Below are 26,734 nucleotides of genomic sequence, written 5' to 3'. Positions count from 1 at the left end.
CCTTCTAAGGATTCACTGGCACAATCCAACAGCTTAATGGTTCTAGTCTGCCAGCCAAGACTGCGAGTTGGGCAGGATCTAAATGATTCCCTCCAAGAAAATTGTGAACCTGATGTGAAGAGTAAAAGAGGTAGGGATTGATGTAGGAAGACTTAGGATCATGAACTGGAATGAAACACACAGGCCCACATTTACCGAAAACAGTGCACCAGATTCAGGATTTCTGGCACCAGTTCTTCCTGAATCTGGCTTTTTTTTGGTGCAACTTTAACATAGGGCGTGCAACACATTTCTGTAAGACTTACCGAACGTCAGTGCCGGCAGATCACAATAGTCGGATTTAAGCTGTGTGACGCCAAGATCTTCCCACCCTGTGACGTTTTTGGGTCACGTGATGGGATTGTGAACATGCTATAACTCCGGAATCCGCTGGTGTCTCCCTCCTAGATCGGAGACAGCAGCGCTCCGTAATCACGCAAGATGTGTGATCTCCGACCGTGACATCACTAGTCACGTGATTAGATCACATGACCGTCAAGATCTCGGAACCCGGACTGGTATCCGCGATACACACTTAAAACCAGCTTACGATCTACAGGTGTGGATATCAGATCCCTATTGGCTAGTACTTGTTTAAATACTGCTCAGTGTCTGTGTTGCTTTACCCCTTGACGAAGGCAGCGTGCCGAAACGCGCGTCAGGGTGTCTCTTCATCTTGGAGGCCATATACTTCTGGTGCCTAGGTAATTGTTATATAGGATTTCATTATCCACCTCTAATTCACTTCATCACTGCTTATATTGGCACTTCAGTCTGACTTTAATCATTCATGAAACATCTTGTCATTTTTTTATGCCTCCTTGCTGTTGTTTTTAACCATCCTCCCCAGTATTAACTAGTTACCTCCCAATGTGTAAATGTCTGTTTTTGTGCATTTTTATTTTGTGTATGTTTTTTCAGTATATGTTCAATAAAATACATTTTATGCTTTTCTGTGCAAATCTGTTTTTTTTGAGTAGGTTGTGTATATTCAGTACCAGTTACAGGCCCTATGTAAATCTTCACAGGATTTTGGGACACCATCCTACCTCTGCTTCAATTGTTTTGTTGGAGACCGAAAAGAATGTGCAAAGTCCCCCAGAAATCTGGCACACAGCCCTTCATAAATGTGCCCCACAGTCTATCGCTATGCCACCAGCTCTGAAGGTCTCTTCAAAAACTTTATTCCAGACTACACGTTTACACTCTTCATGAGCTCTTTATCATAACCAAGGAGTTGGGAACACATAACCTGTATCTGTTGTGTGTGCTGTATTATCTATAATAAAGCTTCTACATTATGAGACCTATAGAGTATAAGCTATTTAACCATTTCTTCTTCTTCTTCTTCTGTGTTCAGCCGGCGTTCTGTTCCAAAATACAGGTTCTCCTGTATTTCTCGCTCTTGTTGTGAGCTTGTAGCTGGACATTTTATTTTTTTCGTTCCTTTTCGTTGGGACCAAGTTAACAGTTTGAATATTAATGAGGAGGAAAGAGCCCCCACATGTCCACCTTCTATGTAATACCTATGCAGCATGAAGAGCTGCTAATATGTAGTCTCGGAAACCAATGGTCAAGTGTCTGCGTTCATAAAGTTCTTCTAGAAAAATATATATGTGCCATGTGGAGCAGATATTAGTAGGACATTTTTGGCTGGTCTTACCTAGATGCCATTCATAAGCTGTAGGGACCGCCTCTCCCCCCCCCCCCCCCATGTACCACAGTACAGTAATACATATCTAAAAAACAACTCCTACATGGCCAATGGTAAGGATGTTCTAGCTATTCCCTAGACATCAACCCAATAGACAATAAGACACACAAACTGAGCAGGCATTGAAACAATTTATTGAAAAAGGCACAGTCACACCCTCCACACAGAATATCAACATGGTCAGTGATCAGACACAAAGAATAATTATTAAAAAGAAAAAAAAAAAAAAAAAAAAAAGGAAAATAAGAAAATATAAATGAAGCATCTGAGCATTTCTACAGGACTATGTACAGATCACACACCTGGTCTGAGTACACACGCTACCTTACAGATATATGGAAGGGTGTTATATATTTTTCTTTATTTGAATTACTTTTCACCTCCTGAAATGGTTTGGCCAACAGAGGGTTATTTTAACAAAAATCCTCCTCGCTACATTGGGATTAAAGATGCAGCGCTGTTTTGCAGAGACTTTGTAATCCTTTCCACAGTAAAGAATTGACAATATTCATTTACTAATAGCAGGTTACTAAAAAGGGACTTCTGTCATTAATGAATGATGCCAGATCAACACTGCGGAATACAGGTCACTTACATTAAAGGGCATCTACCACCAGGATGAAGGACTGTATGGAAATGAGCCTGAAGCCTGGAGCTTGGAGACCCTCAGGCTCATTTGCATATGGTCTTCCATCCTAGTGGTAGATGTCTTTTAATGTCAATGTTTATTCCCTGAGCCAAGATCATGGAGGTTGTATCTGCCATAGATGTGCTGAATATAAAGAAGTTGTCTAAATATGCGAGGGCTCCCATAGCAAATAGTGTATAACTGGTCCTTGAGCGCTCGGTCTAGGAATCACATTGACACATTATGTAGATAGAATATTGTCTGGGTTGAACCAGCAGCATTTCATGATCTTATATATCTAAAAAAAAAAAAAACCCTCTAGTGACAGAAATCTCCCAAATGGCACCTATAATGGGACCAGAATTAAAGTATGCCAGCAGCTATGACCCTGCAAAAATACAATGCCAAGTAGGAGCCATGGACAGCTGCTTAAAGACACCTTTGCTGAATGCTGCAGACTCCTCTCTGGCAAGTAGGCCAACTCTAATACTTAAATGCTTTCTGCAGTAAGCAAAGAGCACTTTACTGGGAGACTGCACTTTCAGGAGAGGGCTTCTGTATAGGTATCATTAAATAGCTTTATAGGGAACCTACCTGGCGCTTGACTTTGGGGACTGCAGGCTATTTTATGCCTCTGTTCAGAATTGGATGCTATCATTGGACATTAAACAGATGTCTTATGGATGTACGTGTCCAAAACATATCATCAATATCTTCATTGATCAAAAAGTCACCAAAAATGAAATGATGACCGTTTTAATTCCCATAAAAAATAAATAATCCTTCCTGTCAGCAAATAGAAAAATATCTTCCAAGTAACAGAAGTTCAAGCAATACTCAGGAAAAGGTAGAGGACTATCCGAAAAGCTCCCTTCACCCAAATACTAGAAAAGCGCAGAGAAAAACCAACAGAACTGAAGAAAACATAGGCATGTGCAGCAAGAAGGCATCCACCGTGAAAGGTCTTTTTGACATTAAAATGAGCTTTCGCTTTTATTTTATAATCTAATATAAAAAAAAAAAAATAGCAAAAATTATTTTGTGTGCCTGTCCCCAAACCTTGACAAACTAATGCATAAGACTGGTGATGGCATTTTCAATGCATTTCCCCAAGTACAGCACATAGAATGGTCCCCTCTCCTGCGAGCAGACATCAGGTGCCTGTTTTGTATTGGATTACATTCTGCTGCCATGCGACAAGGGTGAGGTGGAAAGAAAGCCAATTACACAGCAGTAAATAAGGGGCCAGCTAACCTCTTCTCCACACAATAGCCTCCAAATAATGGTGCCCCATGGCTGCGTTTAAAAGAAGCACTACACTAATGTATCAACATGGAAAGGTAAACTCTGTAGAAAAGATGGGGGTTGTGCTTTAAGTAGAAGGAAAATCAGCCAATTTACAATACAGTTCGCGGTACATTCTATATATGTACACATACATATACAGTGTCAAGAAATGCATTAACCCCCTCGGCTGCCAGTGTCCTGCTTTCAGATAGCCTTGGACACAAGAAGCTGTTCCAGTGCATGATGGGATAAGGCTCTACAAAGTAACTCCACCTGGCAGTGTTAGAGTTACTACTGCGCTGCACCTTTATCCATCTCCTTTTCATCCATGGTTTTAATCGGATTTGTCACCATCATCATCAGGTCGAGGATCCCCATCGTGGCCATTCTTGTCCTCCTTGGGAAGATGTCCTTGGGAGCCCAAGGCAGAAAGGGAGAGAAGCCCGCTGCTGGCACTGACAGGCAGAGAGGGCGCCTGTAGCCCCACTGGAAGTGGCGTGAGAGGGAGAGCAAGTGCCTGTAGTTGGGACAGCTGATGAACTTGGAGCTGCTGCTGTACGAAAGGAAAATGAATTAAAAAAAACATGTCAGCCTGGACAGTCACCACTGCCAGCAACAGCATGAAAGATGACTAAAAGTTCCAGAAGCTGATATATGACTTGCAATAATTACATGGGATAATGCGAGGAAGACCTGTATTGTCTGCCCTCCATCCTGTGCCAATTATAGGCACATAGATTCCCATGACGTTATAAAGAACATAATGGAGGCACAGTCTGCAATGGCAAGATGCTCCCATTAATTCACTCCCTGATCACCATCCTAAAATGGATTGTCAATGTGAAAGCATGAACCTGGTGGTGGCAGTTACACAGGAGAGCAATCTGCCATCAAACTGTGGACATGAACACCCTCCAAGCCCAGAATCTGTGCCAAGAGAACATCAATTAACATTTGGCAGTTTTGAAGCAGCTCAAATAAAATCCAATGATGTAAAAGATGGCTGCTTATGAAAGAACAGATCCAGTTCAAAAAGTTTGTAACCAAATGTGAATGTGTAATTACATATATTATGTTTTATTTTACTACTTATATTATCATTTGTCCATATGGTGGCTATTTTTGCAAAAAGGGTAACAGAAAAGTACCATTATTTTCCCAATAAATGCATACTTAGATATAGGTTTATGAATACAATCAATTACAATGAGGTTTTATCATCAGTTTCTGAAAAACCAGCCAAAACAATCAATCAATATGGCTGCCCACCTAGCAGCCATGTAAAACACTGGTTGGTAGCCTAACTTCACATGGACTAGTATAAGGTCATCTGTAAAACCTTACTTAAAGTGAATCTGTTGCTAGGAATGTCATTTCTAGCTGCTGTCAGATGCCAATAGCCTTTGCTATGCTTTTAAAAATCCTCTTGTCAGGACAACCATTTCAGTAGTTTATAAAAGTTTAATTCATCTGGTCCCTGCCAGCAGTGTGTGGAGAGTCCGGGAGGAGCAGTGCAGCCCGTGACTCCTTATTCATTCTTCCTCTACTCCACACCATCCCCCCACCTCCCCTGCCTGCCTGAGCTGCATGAGTGTGGAGGAGAGGAGACAGACAGGCTGCAGCTACCCCTCCCCAGGGACTCACCCACATGCTGCTGACAGGGAGCCAGGTAATTTGACTTAAACTACTAAAAACTATTCTAAATGCTGAAAAATGCATTTTAAAAATCAGCATAGCATAGGCTATTGGAACCAGTCACCAGCTAAAAATGGCTTTCCTGGCGAAAGGTTCACTTTAAGACACATATAATCAAAACAGTTAAAAAAGCACCTTAAAGTGGTCAAGAATATTGCCGATATGTCAAGGGAAGATTTATAAAAACCTTATGTCAAACATTCCAACAAACCCCCTTAATATTTCTCACGTACACGGATGATGGAGTTCAGCTCTGGCGCAGTCACTTGTTTTGCCCGCTCAATAGCTCCAAGGACCTGCTGCTGGTGCTACAAGAAGAGATTTCATTATTTAATCATACAGGTAAACGACATTTAAAATTACAGGACCAGGAAGTTATTATTTCCTTCCTTTAATTTTTTCTGCTACAAGCCACTTTTTCCAGTGGAGAATTTAGTAAGACCTGGAGCGTAACTGCCATTTAGTGCTTGCCACTGGTGACTATGCACCTTAAATAATTTTTGCCCATACACCTACTTTTCCAACAGCTAATGTCAGACCATGATTTAAAGGGGACTAATGGAGGATCCCCACATGCTGTCTATAGATGCAGAGACTGGTTGGTAGCTTTTCCAGGTCTACTTCTCTAAAGTTGGGTGCAGACAAGCAAAGTCCCCATGGTAATAATAATGTTGCCATTTTTACCCAACAAACCACGTAGGCAATAATAAGCATTATAATACGAATACGTTATGTGGAACATTTTTGAAGCAAAGATTCTAATCTTTAAAATGCTAAGTAGTTGAGTGTGAGTCCAAGATAGCTGCATTAAGAGAACCCCTTAGCCTCTCAGAGTATATGACCTTGCACATGACTTGGAGGGGAATTATTTACATTCATGTAAAAGGACAATTAGTATCTAAAGGGGAAACGCTAAAAGGGGATTTCATACTTTAGGCGAGTGTGCGGTTAGTATAGCGATGGTAAAGCTGGTGACAGGTCTAACAGAACCTAATATAATGTATAAATACAATGGTTGAGATTTGGGTTTCTGGCGTAGAAGCACTGAAATAATGGCAATTTCTTGCAGTGTGCAAGATTATTATAGTACAACAGCATCACGCCTAGAAGGGGTGCAGCTGCCGGCTGAGTGGGCCGACACTAGGCGTTCCTTCCCTGTGCCTTCACGCTTTCTAAATCCTGCAAGCACTCATCAGTGAATGTTTGCAGATTTTTACCAAAAACCATGACAGATCAGACGTGAGGCTTAAACCGCTGTGGCGGCATGTCTTTATCATAGGCCAGGGCACAGAGCACCAGCATTTGATAAATCCCCCCCACTCCATAACATCATTAAAGGGGTTGGCTACTTTCACCTCATGTTTTTTTGTAATTGGGTGTAAGAGTGGAGGGCAGGATATAAGGTAATTTACCAATATACATCTATTAAAAGTTATGCTCTGCTCTCTTGATATTTGAAGCGAAGCCTCCTGTCTTTTTACCTCATCAACCAGAGATTCCTGTCCATAAAATGGCTGCAGATGGGAGGGGGGGGCCACGTAATCTCAAACTGTCCACGAATGGTCTCCAGTTAGAGATCACATCACCCTCCATTTACCGAATCTCTAGCTGATGAGGTAAGAGACAGGAGGCTTTGCTTCACATACCAAGAAAGCAGAGCAGAACTGTTAATAGATGTATATTGTTAAAATTACCCAATAAATTACCACTACAAAATAACAAGAGGAAAAGTGGGCAACCGCTTTAACTACAACGAGGACTGAAGCACTGTGAGGAGACATACCTCCTGAGAAAGATAAGGCAACACCTGCGCACAGATTCCATTCAACCTCTTCACAATTTCAGCCTGTTAGACAGGAAAAGAAGGGGGTTACAAATAGATTAACTTTCTATAAAAGGAGGACAAAACATGAAAGTACATCACAAGATCCCATCATTGACAGAGCATTTATTTTTTGATTAATAATGGACTTATTAATATGGATAAATGCATATTTGCAAATATCAATCATAAGTTTCTAGTTCCTCTGCATTTACACCTACACACTTTATAGTACCAGTTTGGAACATTTTGCAGTAGTCACACCACTTTAGTAGACCTCTTCCATGTAATTCAACCTCAAGCTGTGTTACATCATAATTCACCAAACAGAAAAGCCAAATCCTAGGCTAAATGAAAGACTCTGCATGTCATTATTTTAATACACTGACAGCAGCTTGTAGCAGCTCTGAAGTGCCTGACTGATGGTTCTGGCACATATGTTATAACATGGTCTATTGTTAAAATCAGAAGAAGGTTCCTACCCAGTAATTTGTGGTAAACATGTGGATACTTTGTGTGAAACTAATCTCAGCTTGTATATATTCAACTTTTAGGAATTGTTATATTTAAAAGGGGTATTGTGGGTTTTAAAACTCGATGAACTATCCCTAGAATAGATCCGTATCACATAGGACACTCCCAGCTTGTTGAAGAGTTTGTGACACTTCGATAATGGCCACTTCTGCAGTGACATTATACCTGTCCATAATGTGCCATGGCTGCTGACAAGTCCCATCACAGCATCACCTGGTCCTATAGACACTTCATATGGCTCATTCAGAACAATGTAGTGTGGACAGGAGAAGACAAAAGTGGATTGCAGGAGCTTTAAACGTAAGCTGTATATTTACAGTGACCAGAATCAAACCCCATAGATGTAGTGTTTGGCTCGATATAGGGTTAAACTTAAATAGAGAAAGTCCTGGTGCTGCAATACAATCTGCCACTGCATACCAGTATGGCAGCAAATTCTTTCTTACAACACAAAATCATGTCATTGCTTTTCTTTATGTTATTAGAGAATCTTTTAATCTTTCCATAAAGCATCCTGCTATTTTAAGAGGTGAACCTCCTCAACTAAAAAAGTGATGCACAGAAATAAAAAAGATACTCATTGCTAAATTGCACTGTAAAACGTAATGGAAATCTTGTAATGTCCATCTAAGACCTATAACACCATCATAGACCATGGCACATTAAAGATCTATCTAGAAGTTTACAATAAAAAGTGCCATTAAGGGCCATTGTGTACTTGGGCACACGGTCTGCAAAAAAAAAAAAAAAAAAAAATTGTGCATGCATTTTCCATGCAGTGAATTCCACACAGGCTGATTCTTGGCACTGAACAGATTCTCCTAGAATCATGTGGATAATAGCCATTGGTAATTCTGTCTCCATATTAACATACTAATGTCAACTGTAACTATGACATAAAGCGATAACTCCTCAAGGGTTCATAAGGAGCTTCCCATAAATTCACAGTATACCTCTAGACAAGCACTCACCTGTTTGTGCATTTCAATGTTCAGTCCATAAGACATTTCGTAATACTGAGAAGAGAGAGTTTAAAGATTAAAACAATATATAGAACTATATTAGATGCCTAGTTCTAAAAAAACCCGAGATATCCTGGATGTAGAGGACCACAAGAGAGGCGATTTTTCACCTGGTCCTCAGCATCTGCTCACACAGGGCATTTATATTGTGTTTAGGAACGCAATGTAAAACGCTCGCATCACATGTGATTCCATTGACCCACATGTGATCATGCCTCACCCCCAGGCATCTGCATTGTGTTTTCAAATGCAAAGCAAGTGCCCCGGGTGACCGCACCCTCATACCCGAGATGAGATCAATGCAATAAACTGACAAATGACAAACAGTAAGTATTGCTGAAACCAAAGACAAGGTCTATGTGGCAACTTTTGGCCAGGCTTAGGCCTATACACAGCATATGCTAGCAGAAATTTTTAAAATTTCGGTTAAAATATTGACTACATTTTCAAAAAATTTTTTTTAATATTTTCCATTTACCACATTTCCATTTTACTATTGTTATTTTGACTTGAGGCACAATTATTTTCACAGGTACTTTTGTAATGGTTTTTCACATTCCATTCTAGTAACAACAATGGAATGAAATGCAACCCCTTTAAAGTGTAAAAAGCAATATACAGGCGGTCCTCTACTTAAAAACACCCAACTTACAGAAGACCCATAGTGAAAGACAGAACCCTCTGCCCACTGTGACCTTAAAGAGAACCCGTCATGCAAAATTACCCCCTTAATCTAAATAGATTTTCATAAACTGCCATTAGAGCATTGCCTCTATCCCTTCATTATCCCTCTATATGCCTGTAAACTTAAGCAATGAGGTCCTAAAGCTGTATGCAAATGACCTGTGAAATGTCCAATGAGTCATTAGCATATTCAAGCTGTCCAGCTTATTCATGAGTGGGAGGTACAGCCACACCCCCAGTGCATGACTGACAGCCTGTATAAATGGTGTGAGGTTGTATAATGATGTGCTTCCTGGTGCTGGTGGCCACGCCCCCTGCAGCATGTGTGTGTGTTTAGGAGAGATACAGCAGCTCCAGGCAGCCATGTTACAGCAGAACATGTCAGGCACTTGCGTAGCTGATGTCTGTGTATTAGGAGGATGCAGCATGTCAGCAGATGCAGCACACACACTAGCAATGCTTTACAATACATTACACACAGACATGAGCAGGGGGAGGAGAGGGGAGGGGGAACGGGTGACATCACTGCCTCTGACCATGTGACCAGCCTCATTTACATAATAAAGAAAATATTTTATAATGATTAATGTATGAAATAACTAGATAAAGGCTGGGGTGGGATCCTTGTGAGCTGCTCCAACAGGTAGAGGTGACAGAAATAGTGACAGAGACCTGATGAAAGGTGTCCTTTAAGGGAAGTGCTCTGGATGCTTTACTTTATCAGGATTGTATTTGGCAGGTGATGAGCAGTGTGGTTTTCTCCACACGTACAGGTAGAATTAACATCAAAATGTTCAATCTTTGTCTCATTAGACCAGAGAATCTTATTTCTCATAGTCTGAGAGCCCTTCATGTGTTTTTTTTTTTTTTTTTTGAAAACTGGCTTCTGTCGGCACACTCTGCTATAAAGCTCCAACTGGTGGAGGGCTGCAGTGGTAGTAGACTTTGTGGAACTTTCTCCCATCTCCCTACTGCATCTCTGGAGCTCAGCCACAGTGATCTTGGGGTTCTTCTTCACCTCTCTCCCCAAGGCTCTTCTCCCACGGTTGCATAGTTTACCTAGACGGCCAGGTCGAGGAAGAGTATAAACAGGTGTGTGCGCCTTTCCTAATCAAGTCCAATCAGTTTAATTAAAAACAGCTGGGCTCCAATGAAGGAATAGAACCCTCTCAAGTAGGATCAGAAGAAATTGGGACAGCAACTGTTACAGCATAGGGTCTGAATACTTTCCATACCCACTGTAGAATAATCTTAATTTATAAATTGTGCCATCATATATATCATATTTCATGTTAAAGAAAAAATGTTGTAGAGATTCTAGGTGCCAGGGATCCAAAGTTATGGCTCCTAGAATCCAGGACATCTCATAAAGTGCCACCCTGTGAGAACATACGAGATGAGCCCTTGTCGATAAAAAGATTAAAGGTCACAGTCACGTGTGATGTTTGAGTTACGTTTCAAATGTAAAGCGGAGGGGTTTGGCCCAATCGTATGTAATATATTTAAGTTTTTTAACTGAAGCACATACGATCAGTTACAAGAACTACATGTCATTCACTGTTTACATGTAAAATGTATATGTGATTGGGCCACGTATTTCTGACAATTAGGTGTGATGGACTAAGACAACATTGCAGTTATGTTACGCAACCACATACAACAGATTGCATACTACTGTGCAAAAATGGTAGATTCAGAGATAAGGAACCTGCTTATGTTAGTTAAAGTTTATTCTCATTAGGTCATATTCACACAGAGTTTGTCAATGCATTATAAAAACAATGAAATTACAGTTATGTTTCAACATCACATCTGCATAAACATGGTGCAAGAACAATCTAAGCAACTTTAGTTCTGGGACTTTAGTAAAGCCTATCATTTATGGATATGTGCATAGTTTACAAACAGTAACATAAGGGCCTGAAACAGTTAAATACCTCCTCTGACTCCAACCCCTCCACCTCCACTCCAAAGTCTGACCTCTTTGTCTTACAAGTCCCAGAAAGATTTTTAAGCAGATTTACACTGTGCCCTGGCCCTCTCCCCTCCCCACCCTGGAACAAGCAGCTGTCTGGAAGAGTGAATGAATGGCATAACCCCACAAGAGAGGGATAAGCCAGGAGACCTGCTGAGTGGAGAGGAGGGGGGGGGGGCAGAAGCGAGGTGGATTTATTTTTTGGCAGCCAGTTCTAAACTACTCAAACTCTGGTTTCTCCTGCTTCCAAGTCTTGGCTGTCCAATCTAACCCTTACATTTCCAGCACAGAGTCAGAGATGAACATACAGGTATTGAGTCTGCTATTCTAGTAGTTATAGCAAGCAGCAATCTAACAATGCCCACGAACAAGCTCTGTTTGTTTACACTTACTGGCATTCCGTTCCCTTGAGGTGGATTTTAGGAGGAAAGGATCATTACCCCATATAAAAACAGGAAGGTTTGTGTAATTGCCCTCAGGGGTTAATTGTGAGCAGAAGCGGCTGCTGGCTGCTTAAACATCTGCAGCTCCATCTTGGCAGACGTAATTAAAGACCTAATTGCCCTGAACTGAGAGGAAAGAGCTTTTCCAAGGAGAGAGAAGAAGCCTCCTAGATTGGTCACAAAAACTTGGCGTTAGCAAGGACCCTTGAATGAGAAGCTGGCCTCTTAAGTGGGAATAAAATTATGCAAACTGTGTCAGATACATGTGTAAAGCACAGAGGCTGTGCTCTCCTGGATAGCAGCAGCCCCAAAGTGTAAAGCAGGGAACCTCTGCCTCCTGCAGTGACCACCCATGGAAAGTCAACAAGTCATAGAGTAATGCAAGATATTGTCCATGTTTTCTTCAATCCCCACATTCCCTGGAAGAAAAACCATAGGAAACAATGCATAACCCTGAGGACATATTTATTTATTCCACGAAAAATAGAGAGAGTTGCCACTCTAGGATGTACTATTACAGCAGATCATGCTCCATGCGGTAACAGTACATGATGGGCCTGATGAAGGTTCATCTCTACACCAGAGCTGAATTATCATCGGTAAAAATGGGGATTCAAGCATTGAAATGCCTGCAGGGAAATTCCCTGATTGATTGACATCGCCCCAGGTCAGCCCGGAAGGGTTTTTGGGGCTCTAATGTGCTGAAAAACCTCAACTCGCCTTATACACGAGTCAATAATAAAATAGTAAAAAAATAAATAAAAACTTAATACTCACCCTCCGGTGTCCCGATCCCTGTTGTGGCTCCCCGTGTCTCCTCTTCTATCTTCTCTAGCCGGCAGAGTCGCGTCCATGAGATCTACCGGCCGTTGCACACGATGATGCGGCAATGTCGCCGCTGATGTGGGCCTCCAAACTAAAACGGAATTGGACCTCTAGCTATACGATATTGAAATCGGAACAGGCCATAAATATTGTGAAACTATTTAAAAGAAAATGATACTTATGTGTCCATAAGAGCCCAGCCCTGTGCATAGCAAAGTACTTTGCAGAATTATCTACACCCACTTCTTTGCCAAACAAAGCAGGTGGCCAGTCTTTTACATAAATTGCCTATGTGCCTTGTGATAATCTCTGAATGTTCATCAAGTGCAGTACTGCTACTACTGTATTGTGTGCAGACTCTCCATGATGCTTTAATTCCATGTCTCTGCTTAATATCTCACCCTGCCCCCTCCCCCTACCCTATTCCTGTCAGTGAGGATGGAGACACAATGTGGGAGATGCCATGAGGATGGGCTGGAGCAGTGAGAGAGGGCAACATGGCTAAAGCTATCAAAGGAGACAAAAAGACACAGGTACATAGAAGTGTAATGGAACCAACATGTGAACACATGTTGCTGTGATCAGCCTTTTGGGTGCCTTTACACTTTTCCATAGTAAGCAAGAAGCATTGGTGGAGTAATAGTCTGAATCACCATTGTGCACAGTAGTAACCATAAATGCCCTCACGTACATAGCTAGGAACAGATGTGTGAGGGAATCTGTCACTTACACATTGTGGAGTAAGGTACCTGTAGAAGATTGCAGCCTGGTTTTAGGTTAGTCTGAGACTAATCTGATACTATTGGGATAACAGCAGTGTCGGCTCCAGGTTACAGTAGGCCCCTGGGCAACTGACAGCTGGCCCCATTGCAGTGAGCTCACATGACAACATTCACAACTCAAAAACTAAAACAGTCTCCTGTTCCCTCAAATATTCAACTGTTTATTTTACCAAACAGCCCCCTCATGGTTATTTTATATAAGCCCCCTCACCCCCTATGGATTTATTAGATACAGCCCCCCTCACCCTCATGTATTCCTTATGTACAGCCTCATGTGGGCCGTGCACTTGCCCAGGTATGCCCAGTGCTGGTGCCAGCCCTGGATGACAGATCAAAACAATGAGCAAGGTATTACATGATTCCAAATAGACGGACAGCACCACAGCTGTTCCCATAACATTAGACATGTTATTCTTTATAAGTTGTCCACCATGAGGGATTCTTCTCACACAGACAACTTATCTGGAGAATGGGGGCCGCTTATATCCTAATCTAAATAAAGCAGAAGTCACACACGCGGATGGCCAATCCATGTGTATGGGACTGCTGCAAATAGAGTTATAGCACTTGTCCATCTACTGCAGCCACATAGCACAATGGACCATTCATTCAGAAAATCATAGGACACCACCTTAGAGAGGAGACAACCATCGGCCAGACATTTTATTCCCATATCCTATAGAGATAAGCGTTTGTTAAAGAAAATGCCCTTTAAAGGTGGCAGCATGTCAGTCAGAACATGAGCAAAGACAGAATTTATTTTCCTCTAAATCCTGAGTGTGCAGAAGATAAAAAGATGTCCAATACTTTTCTTTCTAACAACTTACCATGACGTAGTGCCTCTGCATCTCAGATTTCTCACTGGCCAACTTGTCACATTCCAGCTTAAGACTGAAATACATAAAGGATCTGTTAGAAGAGGATCATATGACTGATGTGTCACAGAGGTGTTATGGGTGCCACATGCTGACATTAATCCAGAATGTGGCACTTGACTAACCCTAACTTGACTACCTAATTCAAACGCACAGTGACCTCCTATGTGCCGGCAGTTATGAGAAGGGTAATGCCATTTTAAAGTGTAATTTCTGCCGCAGTATTAACTACATTACTAAGCTACATTCATGTTAGAGAAGTATAACTTGGCACCATAAGGCTCTTTTGAGACCAACCATGTGTCAGTTCACCATGGTGCCATAATATACATATATACAGTATTCTGCTATTCTGATCCAAAAAAAAAAATGACTCTTTGTATGGCCCCACATCTCTGTGCAATCCAAATCTAGTCAGACTTCCTCAATGCACTTGATATGGGTCTAAATGGGGCCTCAGAGTGTGCAATAACTAGTAACACTCAGTTGCCAATTTATTGGTGACAGGAGGAAGAATGCTCTATGCCATTTTTACCTCCAAGAAAAGATACCTCATAATTGATATACAGGAAGAGACATTTACATGGATACATCTAAATAAAATGGGAATGGCTGGTGATATCAATTTCCTGTTTGTGGCACATTCGTGTATGGGAGGGGGAAAACTTTTCAAGATGGATGTTGAACGGGAAGAGGGTCATGTAACACAGTAAATTAGTGAATTTTTACTCAATCTGTGAGTTGTTTAGGGCCGTATTGAGACCCCCATAGGACTTCAGTGAGACCCTTTTTTATGGGATTTCAGATTCATCTTGTAAAAATAAACTTCACCAAATGTATTATGGAAAATAAGATACAACTACTCTACTATGCCACTGTACTGTAAATGGTAAAAGAGGTTTTCCCAAAAACAAGATAGGGTCTCACCTCTATATTAGTTATATTGGTTCCTTTTACTGCATATGACCGATTAGATCTTCTATATGGCTTTTTTGTACTAGGTCTATTATGCCCCTGATGAGCCCATTTTCATCTGTGAAACATGGCATGTAGGGTTTTTGAGTAGGTGTGGCCTAAGAAACCTATAAACTTGCTTGTTTAACCAATTTCCTTGACTATCTAGGGTTCTTCCCTTTGAGTTATAGGTTCCCAATAATTATTCAGAGATACGTTATCTGTATTTGTTTATTACACTATTTGATGGATCCTCCATCCCTACAAATAGGGACAGTGGGCCTATATTAGGGAGAGGTTCCACACGGTGTGGCAGCTGGTTAGGGCTGCGGCCCCGTGTTGAGGTCTTAGGGTGAAACAGGGTATTCCAGTCCTCCCCTTCCCTTTTAGGGTTTTATAAGGTACCCCGCACTCAACACAACTAAGAGTGCTTCCCTGTGTTTTTTTTTTTTATCAGACACACATTGTTCTCTCCTTCCTTTCCCCACTTATTTTACATTCCGTTTCTGTGCACACTATGGGTATAGACAGAGGTCAATACCATTTTGCCCACATCTTAAGACTGCACACCACTGAAGTGCATGCAGAAGATGTCCCCCACATCGTATAGCTACAGGTATGTGACTACCCATATCTCAGTCTGTTATGCATATTGGGGTAAAAGAAGACACTGTATATTATGCCTATGAAAGGAGCACCTAAGTAGTTTTCCTCACTGATTGGTGTTTTTAGTGCTCCTCATTGGAGTTCAATTTACATTCTATATATTTTTATTAAAGTAGATTTAATAAAAGCTAAGTTTTAATATAGGTCCTCTACCGTATTGTACGCCATATAATTTTTGTCAACCCTGGTGGTTCAGGTAGGGAGTATACACTACCCTCCTCCTCTTGTACTTTTGTCCATGTAACTTCTAGCAGTACATTGAATCAGTCAGCTCCCTCCCCCTCCGTCTCCATCCTGGTGACAGGTGAAGTGGGGGCACATTTCAAACAACTATAACTGTATCATGGCACCTAGAACACAGTTCTGAAGACATTTTAAACAGGAGAATCTCATTTAATTATGTTATTAGGTACATCAGACACAGAGATGCCCATAGTTAAAGCTACAGCCAGAAATGGGAGCTTTAAAATAAAATTGCACACAAGACATTAGGATATCAGGACATTAGATGTCCCTGGTTCTGTGGCACAAAACATTGTGCCATGGTTCAGAAGATATTTTCGGGGTAGGTCTTATTTTTCAGGGAAACACAGTAGGAACACTGTATGGGGAAGTCTAAAATCCTCCTTCCATCTCAACAGGCTAGTGTACTGCTCTATGCACGACTGGCCAGCACATAGGTGAAAATGTTTATACCCATCTTGGAACAAATGCTATATTCATTTCTTTTAGCTTTCACCATGTCCTACTTTACTCTGATCCTGTTATTTTAGGAGTACAACCCCTTTAATACTTGAGCTGTGCTTATTCAAGACTGTCTACTGGGTACAAGCATAACCCCATCACAAGCTCAAAAGAGAGGCCGCTGCATATGGAATATATATTCTGCCAGAAATAAAAGCAGCTGGGAATGAAGTCCAAAGGCAAAATCATTGCTAAGGGGGGGGGGGGGGGGGGGGGGGGTATGTATAGCAAACCCTATAGAGGTACAACTTCATTGTCTTGAAAGGGTCTTATTCACAAAATCCATCCACACACTATTATAGTAAGCAGGACAAGAGCATGTAAGTTAGTATGCTGACATTCAATGACAAAAGTGGGATTATGAATTTGGTGAGCAATAATAACACACATGATGCTAGAAAGAATTCATTATAAAATAAATTAAGATGGTTATACGATGGGACAATCCCCAAAATTAACTTAAGGCTTAAGAAAAATAAACCCATGCACATCACGTAGGATCGATCCAGAAGCGTCTGAGGGAGCTGCGGTGACAGTGGCATAGCATAGTTCATTACAGTAGCAGAGCCTTGGCTGCGGGCCAGGATTTAGGTGAAGAGACAACTGTCTGTGGGAAGAGTCGTGGAGGAATATACAAGCTGCCTGCCAAGCAGGATTGTGAGGACTGGCGAGCATGTGGACACAATGGCACACACTCATTAGACTGGATGAGGCCTCAGCATGCTAGAGAAGACTAATGTCACAAGGGCTTGTCTTACCTGTGATACTGCGCCTGCAGCAACTGGAACTCGTCTTTAATGCGATCACAGGAATCCGAGGTGGTGAACTTGAGTTGCTGGGGCAGGTGAGAGGAGCTCTGAGAAGGAGAGGGGAGATGTGAAATAATGATTTCTATAGTCGTAAAGCATTCCTGCCATGCTAGCACACTCACTACACACAATGCTGCAGCTCAAAAGGGTTTAATGCACCAGAAATCAAGATCCAGACACACCAACATGATCCCGATGGTCATAAGGACAGCACCTTGTTGTATGGTGAACTGCAGTCATACACTTCCCTAGTGGAGCATTAATGACTAGAAGCCTCCACAAGTCTCCTCTTGTAAGATTGGGGAAACTCTCTGGAAGGAGAACTAAAGCCTCTCGCTCAGCCAAACCAATTCCCTACACTGTACTGAAGAGATGCAACCATGTTGAAACAGGGCGGTGTACAATTGGGAATGTGTTCCTCCTGGAATAGATATACCACGTAGGTAATTAAGGTAAACGTATGATGGTAGCGTCTAATACACTATACACTAAGGTAAACGTATGATGGTAGCGTCTAATACACTATACATGAAGGTAAACGTATGATGGTAGCGTCTAATACACTATACATGAAGGTAAACGTATGATGGAGGCCATTAATACACTGTACATGAGGGTAATGTATTAGAAATTGTGTATGTGCTACCGGTAGTAAATACAAACCTTCAATGAATTAGTTTATCTATACAATGTATTCCCAGAATGTGACCCTGAATATACTGCATACAACACATGGTAGGTATATAGTAACCAGCACCCATAAAACAATACAGTATACACACATCAGTGGTACCACAGTGCCGGGGTCCAACTGAGGCCTTGTATTACGCCAAGGTTGTATGGCAACACATGGAGAGTGCTGCTGTGCACTGCCTCTGTAATACAATGTTCTTCTACATGAACAGTATATATCTCACAGTACACATACAATACATTTCATCCTACTATACAATATTATAGGCTTAGAAAAACGAGAGGTGCAACTTGCAAAGACGCCACAGAATAGGGTTCATGTATGTAGTAATGAGCACAGGATATAACGTGCTCCATACATGACACACAGCACGCACTCACTCACTCACACGAAGGAGTAATGACGGGCCTGTCCTCACCGAGTGGCGGCCGCTGCTTTGAGGAAACATCATGTCCCTCTGTGGCCCCGGTCTGTGGTGATCCTGTACCCAGTGTCAGTGCCTCCAGCACCAGCCTCTCCTGCTGGTCTGCCAAAGATCAATGCCCTCAGCAGCTTCAATGGCCCGTTGTCTCGCACTCGTTAGCCCGTACACCGTTCTCCTGTGCCCGACCTCCCCGATGCTCTGCCCCGCTCTTTCACCCGCTTCACCCCCTCTCCTAAGGCCCCGGCCTGTCCCTGCTCTGCGCCTCGATCCCAGCTCTCAATCTAATCAGGATCCTTTTGTTTAATGGCGTCTGCGGCTGAATGGGTCTCTAGCACCCTCAGCAGGACGGCAGCGGAACTGCAGAAAACGGTCTGGCGCTTCCAGCGCTGTTATGAAGACTTCCAGAAGGAGCCAGTAATACAGGCACCTCTCCTGCTGTGTAGCGCCTCCTGAGGGCATTTTCAATATTGTGTTTTTGTTGCGTTATTAAACGCACCCAAAACGCAAGTGAAGGACTTGGCCAAAACGCACATGAGTTTACATTGAGGGCACGTTCACACGTTGAGTTTTGGTTGCGTTTAATTGCGTTTGAAACGCATTACAACAGCTGATGAGAGGTAATTTGTCTAATTACATTACCGTATACGCTTGCTAACGCAATGTTAACACATGCATTAACAAAACGCATGTGTTAACATTGCATTTACAATGTGTTTTGTAAACAGAAATATTAACAGTGATGTAATTATGAAAATCACATCTCAGCTGTTGTAATGCGTTTCAAACGCAATGAAAACGCAGGTCAAAACGCAACGTGTGGGCGCATGCACATGTGTTGCGTTTTTGACGCATTGCACTGGCTTCAGCCATGATTACATGCTAAGGTTACATTGAGTTTCCACTGCATCTACTAAAACGCAATGTAACCTTAGAATGTAGTCAAGGCTGAAGCCAGTTGAAAGCGTCAAAAACACAACGCGCGACACGATGCATCATGTGAACGCGCCCTGAAGCAGTTTCCTTAACCCCTTAGCGCAGTGCCTTAGCGCTCAGTGGCGGATATATCCGCCATGGAGCTGATGCCGGCTCGGCTCTGGAACGGCACCCCAGTGTAACACCCGCGATCGGAGTGGGCTCCGATCGCGGATGTGTAACTGTTAAATGCCGTAGTCAGCGCGACCGAGGCATCTAACATGCCTCTGGGGGTCTCTCCCATTTTCAGGGGGAGCCGATTGCTGCTATGGAAGGGCTGGGGTCTGATCTGGTCCCCAGCACTGCCTGCAGGAATTGCCAGTAAGATGGTGTCTGTGACGTCTGTGCAAGTACATAGGCTGACACTGCTAATACCCTGCAATACATAAGTATTGCAGGGTATTATCATGAACAAGCAATCATGTACCATGTTGGATAAAGTAAAAAAGAAAATGTTATTCAATAAGAATTAAAGTAATAAATCAATAAAAATGCCCATAAGCCCCATAACATATAAAGAGACATATAATAAATCATAACAAAACATATATATAAACATATATAGTATCAACCCGTAACAACCCGTAGAATAAAAGTAAATCATTATTGAACCTGTACGATGAACGCCGTTAAAAAAAACTGTTGAAAACCCACCAAAAATTATAATTTTTACCTATTCAATCTTACAAAAAATGCAATAAAAAGTGATCAAAAAAACATATGTACTCCAAAAAACAAGCCATCAACCAGCTCTGTAGCCAAAAAAGTACCAATGTTATGCCACTTGGAAGTCGGCAATGCAAAAATGATAGATTTTTCCCCACATTACGGTTTTATTTGACAAATTTAGTAAAATGTAAGAAAATATATTCAAGTCTGGTATCCCCGTAATCGTATCGACCCATAGAATAAAGATAACATGATTGTTAGGCTAAACGGTGAACACAAAAAAAAAAGTCAAAAATTCAGTACAGAATTGATGCTTTTCTACACCTGCCCTCAAAAACGAGTTCCTAAATTTTCCACAATGGGGGATACCAACCCCAAAATAGCAACACTGGAAAAAGCATCTCATCCCGCAAAAAAAATGCCATCACATGGACCCAATAACGAAAAAGCTAAAATTTTATAGCCTACAAAAGGAGGCAACATGAAAACTAAAATCCTGGCAGCTGCAGGGCGCTCCTTCCCTTCTGTGCACCCATAAAACAAGTAACGGACACTTGTGGGGGGGTCTCTGTACTCGGGAGAAATTGCAGAACAAATTGTATGGTGGGTTTTCTCTTTTTATCTCTTGGAAATACGACTAAATGAACGTATAACCGGCACAATTTGACAATTCTAAATTTCACCTCCATTTTGATTCAATTACTATGAAGATCTCAAGGGGATTAACAATCTTCCTAAAAGCTGTTTCTGATAGTTTGAGGGGTGCAGATTTGAAAATGGGTTGATTATATAGGGGGGGGGGTTTGATGCTAAATATGTAAAATTTCATTCAAAACAGTATTTATCCGCAAAAGAGTAAATTCTGAAAATACGGAAAATGGCTATTCGCGCAACATCAAAATAAATTATCCAGACATTTCAAAAATTATGAAAATGTAAAGTAGACATATGGGAAATGTTATTCAGCAACTTATTTAGGGGGTAAATTTATCTGTCTGAAAATGTAATGATTTCGAATTTCAATAAAGTGAAATCTTTCAAAAAATTCATCATTTTTTCTTTTATTGGAAAATAAACGCAAAACCTATCAGCCAACATTTACCACTAAAATGAAGTACAACAATCTCAGAATCGCTTTGATAAGTAACAATGTTCAAAAGTTATAACCATATAAAGCGACGCAAGTCAGAATCCAAAAAATGGGGCTGAGCCTTAAGCTAAATGAGTATACCCATTTGAGCAAATAAATATTATTCAATTTACCAATATACTTTCTGTTTCAGTTCATAAGGGTGGTGACACACATGGCGTTTTTAGATCGTAAAAAACGCATGCGTTTTTGACCGGTTTGAATTAAGATAATTGGTCAAACCTGTCAAAAAAGACCCAAAAACGGCCTAAAAACGCCATATGTGTCACCACCCTAAGGGTTTTCTAGATTTCTGCTTGTTGTCATTCTATCAAAAGCTTCTGAGTTTAATGTCAGGGCGCCTTCCCACAAGCTGTTTTCAACGTTTTTTTAAACGCATTCAAAACGCAAGTGAGAGAGGGGGTCTGCCTGAAACGCATGCGTTTCATTGCAAATGTATATATGCGTTTTGGCCAAACCCCCTCCCACTTTTGTTTTGGATGCCTTTAAAAACGTGCCGAAAACGCTATGTGGGAGTGGACACAAATCTGACAATGGACACAGAGCTCTGATTATTCTCTGTGTGATATAACGAGCTGTGCACCTGTGTGACCATGGTCAGATTTCTATCCACTGGAAGTCCACTTAGGCCCCTTTCGCACTTGCATTTTTGACGTGCAGAACTAGGATTGCACTCTGACCCATTGTAAGCAATGGGCTTTTTCATACTTGCATTTTTTTAATCATGGCATGCTCTACTTTTGCAAGTCACACGCGTAAAAAACGCAACATACAAGTCAATGGAGACGCATCAAAAATGCATTGCACTCTGAGACACATGCAAGTGCAATGTGTTTTTCACGCATCAATTGCCATAGAAAAGATAGAGCTCAGCCCTGAGTCCATTTCACGCGCATTATCTGTGCGTGAAAAACGCATTGAAAACGCGCGTGAAAAACTGAGACACTGAACAAACTCTGACTGGAAACTGATTGCACTCTGATGCAAAATGTCAGTTTTTCACTGACCAAACCCTGATTGCACCCTGATCAGACTCTGACGTGATCTGCAACGCAAGTGTGGAAGGGGCCTTAGAGGGCGCATTCACTTTATGCTAGCATCGCGTCTCTGGAAACGCATATGCAATCGCTCTGAGTCCCTCCCCATGTGTGCTAGCATCGCGTTATGAATGTGATGGTAGCGAAACATGTGAACGCGCCAAGAAGCTTTAGACAGAATAGCAAGCAGAGATCTAGAAAACCATGAGGAATGGATACAGAAAGTACAGTGCCTACAAGTAGTATTCAACCCCCTGCAGATTTCGCAGGTTTGATAAGAAGCAAATAAGTTTGAGCCTTCAAACTTCATACAAGAGCTGGATTGCATAAGAACAGATGCATAAATCTTACCAACCAAAAAGTTATGTTGCTTAGTTATATTTTAATAAATTTTAAACATAAAAGTGTGGGTCAATTATTATTCAACCCCTAGGTTTAATATTTTGTGGAATAACCCTTGTTTGCAATTACAGCTCATAATCGTCTTTTATAAGACCTGATTAGGCCGGCACAGGTCTCTGGAGTTACCTTGGCCCACTCCTCCATGCAGATCTTCTCCAAGTTATCTAAGTTCTTTGGGTGTCTCATGTGGATTTTAATCTTGAGCTCCTTCCACAAGTTTTCAATTGGGTTAAGGTCAGGAGACTGACTAGGCCACTGCAACACCTTGATTTTTTTCCCTCTTGAACCAGGCCTTGGTTTTCTTGGCTGTGTGCTTTGGGTCATTGTCTTGTTGGAAAATGAAATGACGACGCATCTTAAGATCCTTGATGGAGGAGCGGAGGTTCTTGGCCAAAATCCCCAAGTAGGCCGTGCTATCCATCTTCCCATGGATGCGGACCAGATGGCCAGAAGCAGCCCCACAGCATGATGCAGTGCCATCCAGTCTCCAAACGTCACGTGTGTGGTTGGCACCAAAGATCTCGATCTTGGTCTCATCAGACCAGAGAGCCTTGAACCAGTCTGTCTCAGAGTCCTCCAAGTAATCATGAGCAAACTGTAAACGAGCCTTGACATGACGCTTTGAAAGTAAAGCTACCTTACGTGCTCGTCTGGAACGGAGACCATTGCGGTGGAGTACGTTACTTATGGTATTGACTGAAACCAATGTCCCCACTGCCATGAGATCTTCCCGGAGCTCCTTCCTTGTTGTCCTTGGGTTAGCCTTGACTCTTCGGACACGTCTGGCCTCGGCACGGGAGGAAACTTTCAAAGGCTGTCCAGGCCGAGGAAGGCTAACAGTAGTTCCATAAGCCTTCCACTTCCGGATGATGCTCCCAACAGTGGAGACAGGTAGGCCCAACTCCTGGGGAAGGGTTTTGTACCCCTTGCCAGCCTTGTGACCCTTAACGATCTTGTCTCTAATGGCCTTGGAATGCTCCTTTGTCTTTCCCATGTTGACCATGTATGAGTGCTGTTCACAAGTTTGGGGAGGGTCTTAAATAGTCAGAAAAGGCTGGAAAAACAGATTATTAATCCAAACATGTGAAGCTCATTGTTCGTTGTGTCTGAACTACTTCTTAATACGTTAGGGGAACCAAACAGAATTCTGGTGGTTTGAGGGGTTGAATAATAATTGACCCATACTTTTATGTTTAAAATTTATTAAAATTTAACTGAGCAACATAACTTTTTGTTTTGTAAGATTTATGAATCTGTTAATAATTGTATAACTTTAATAAATTGTATAACTTTTCATGATACAGACATTAACTTTATACATTCATTTGCTGAAATGGGAATACCCATTTAACTTTTTCATTAGGCCGGTGACACACGTGGCATTTTTGGTGCACTTTTTTTCATTGCGTTTTGAAATACATGTCATTGCATGCACAAACAGCAGGGAGAAGGTCACAAATTCGTTTTTACAAATTCCACAAATGCTGCATATACATCCCCACAGACGGGCATCTGAATGAGCCCTAAGGCTGGTGCCACACGCACCGCTTTGTCTGCGTTTGAAAACGCAAACGCAGACAAAGCCGCGCCTACCAGGGCAGGCCGCGGGCCGATCGCATCAGCGTTTCTATGGAAACGCCTGCTATCGGGAACAAGCCGCCGTTTTTTTGAGTTAATTTAATGCAAAACACCGGCGGCTTGTTCCCGATCGCAGGCGTTTCCATAGAAAAGCCGATGCGATCGGGCCGCGGCCCGCCCCGGTAGGCGCGGCTTTGTCTGCGTTCAAACGCAGACAAAGCAGTGCGTGTGGCACCGGCCTAAGGCTACATTCACACGGGGGGCGTATATACAGACGACGTATAAATGGCGTATATATGTCCCCCATAGACGGCGATGGGCGCACGGCACTGTACGTGAGAGCTACGGTGCAGCACAAATGTGGCACTGTACCGTCCCGTAGCCGGGAAAAAGATCGGACCTATCCTATCTTTCCCCGGAATATGGTGCCCTCGCCATATAACTCTATGGAGAGGGGTGGGGGTAAGCACTCTCCCTGGTGCCGACATATGACCGCCGTGCTACGGTATGGGGGGTACATGTGTGTGGTAATTTAGCCCAAGGGTCAGTACCTATCCCCGTTCAGGTTTCCAGTTTGCCGTTTCCGTTTTTTTTTTTAAAGTATTTATTTTTGCAATTTTTGAAAAATTTTTAACAATTACAATAAACAAACCAAAGAACAAGATTGTCTGTTACATACTTTCTTCCCCACAATACAAAATAATTGAATAACATCCGTGGTAACGAACAGGATCTTATTGCGTTCCAATATTGACTAAGGGATATATCGCGATAAATGACAGCAGATAATGTAGCCAGACGTCTTGTTACGACAAAAATAACTGTTGACACATCACCAGGTCATCACCACCACTTTTCGGGCGTAGTATAAGACAAACCTAAAGAAAATTTTGTCATAGTGGCCATTGATAACTTCGTTTATGATGCCGAGGAGACACACAGAGGGAGACAGTAAGCGTGGGAAATCAAAGTGTAAATTTAGGAACTCCAGCACTTCGGACCAGAAGACATGAACCCTAGGGCAGGACCAGACACAATGCAGGAAGGATCCGACATCAGCCTGACAGCGAAAGCAAAGGTCATTGGGCATTGCTCCCATACGGAATAATCTAGCAGGGGTGAAGTATACTCGATGGAGGAATTTAGATTGGATCAGGAAGTCCCTCGCGCTCACTACAGATGTGAAGTAGGACAGTTCGACCTCCCTCCAGTCATCATCGGACAGGTCAGGGATATCCTGTCTCCAGCGTTCACGGGCTCTATCAAACGGTCTGGACTTTTGCTCTTGTAGGAGAGCATAGCACTGAGTGAGTGGCTTAGGGAGGTCCGGGGTACTCATCAGAGTCTCTAGTTTGGAGAATTTCACTGTCTGGCTGAAGGAGTCGAATTGGGCTTTGAATGCGTGTCGCAGTTGCGTGTAATGGAAGCTGGCCATATTGGGTACAGTATGTCTCTCCCTTATCTCGTTAAAGCTGAGTAATTCTGCTTCCGGGGATAAGAGCTGACCTACAAATTTCACCCCCGCCGCCCCCCACATTGTCCAGCCTGGGAGGGAGAGGAAGTGAGAAAGCCACGGATTGAGCCACAATGGAGTCCTGGGCGAGAGAGGGGGAGGGCTGCCTGTTTCTACCAGGGATTGTGCCGTACGCCAGCACACCGCTACCGTACGTAGGGGAAGTGGGGTATCAGATGGAGACTTATACCTGTACAGCAGGTTTGTAAGGGCCTCGTAGGAACCCACCAGGGCACCAGCCAGTGCAGTAGCTGCATTACCCATATCTATATCTATCCACCACTGGGCATATACTAGCTGGGAAGCCAGGTAATAAAGATACAGATCCAGGGCAGCCAGTCCACCCCTAGCCTTGGGAGCCTGAAGCAGCGCTAAACTGAAGCGCGGGACGCCCCCTTGCCAGTAGAAGGATCTGAGAATGCCGTCTATGCGTTTGAACAGGCTCTTAGGAAGCAGTATAGGACAGGCTTGGAAAAGGTATAGAAATTTGGGGAGGAAGATCATTTTGAATATGTTAATGCGCCCGTATAGGGACAAGGGGAGAGTGGACCAGGCTTTTAAGCGCGATCCCGTTGCATTTATCAGGGGTGTAATGTTTAGTTCCGTATATGCCTGGACCTTGCGTGACACCTGGACTCCCAGATATTTAAAAGTGGACACTACCTGAACCGGGACAGGGAGGGAGTGTACCCCTGCATCTAATAAGGGAAAAAGGGCCGATTTATCCCAGTTAACCCGGAGACCCGAGAACCCCCCATAGCATTCTATCAGGGACAGAAGGGATTCCAGAGAGGGGC

At 42.5% G+C, this 26,734-nt stretch overlaps 1 protein-coding gene across 4 annotated transcripts; it reads right to left on the bottom strand.

Moving 5' to 3' along the window:
• Nucleotides 1-1,865: 1,865 nt before the first annotated feature.
• On the bottom strand, nt 1,866-18,992 carry TLE5 (TLE family member 5, transcriptional modulator). 4 transcript variants are annotated; one of them, XM_072110737.1, is made up of 7 exons: nt 18,581-18,992; nt 17,448-17,545; nt 14,278-14,341; nt 8,691-8,735; nt 7,147-7,209; nt 5,597-5,671; nt 1,866-4,221 (listed from the first exon to the last, which is right to left on the bottom strand). In XM_072110737.1, the coding sequence occupies exons 1-7, from the start codon at nt 18,641-18,643 to the stop codon at nt 4,003-4,005; spliced, it is 627 nt and encodes a 208-aa protein (XP_071966838.1). In that variant the 5' UTR covers nt 18,644-18,992; the 3' UTR covers nt 1,866-4,002. The 4 variants fall into 4 exon arrangements, with proteins under 4 accessions (XP_071966838.1, XP_071966847.1, XP_071966855.1 ...); XM_072110746.1 differs by having other exon boundaries at nt 1,866-4,218; nt 18,581-18,990; XM_072110754.1 differs by having other exon boundaries at nt 18,611-18,984.
• Nucleotides 18,993-26,734: the final 7,742 nt, after the last annotated feature.

This window comes from Engystomops pustulosus, chromosome 1 (assembly GCF_040894005.1).
Source record: "Engystomops pustulosus chromosome 1, aEngPut4.maternal, whole genome shotgun sequence".
Classification (NCBI taxonomy): Eukaryota; Metazoa; Chordata; class Amphibia; order Anura; family Leptodactylidae; genus Engystomops; species Engystomops pustulosus.
Note: the sequence above shows the minus strand (reverse complement) of the source record. Positions and strands in the feature narration are given on the sequence as shown.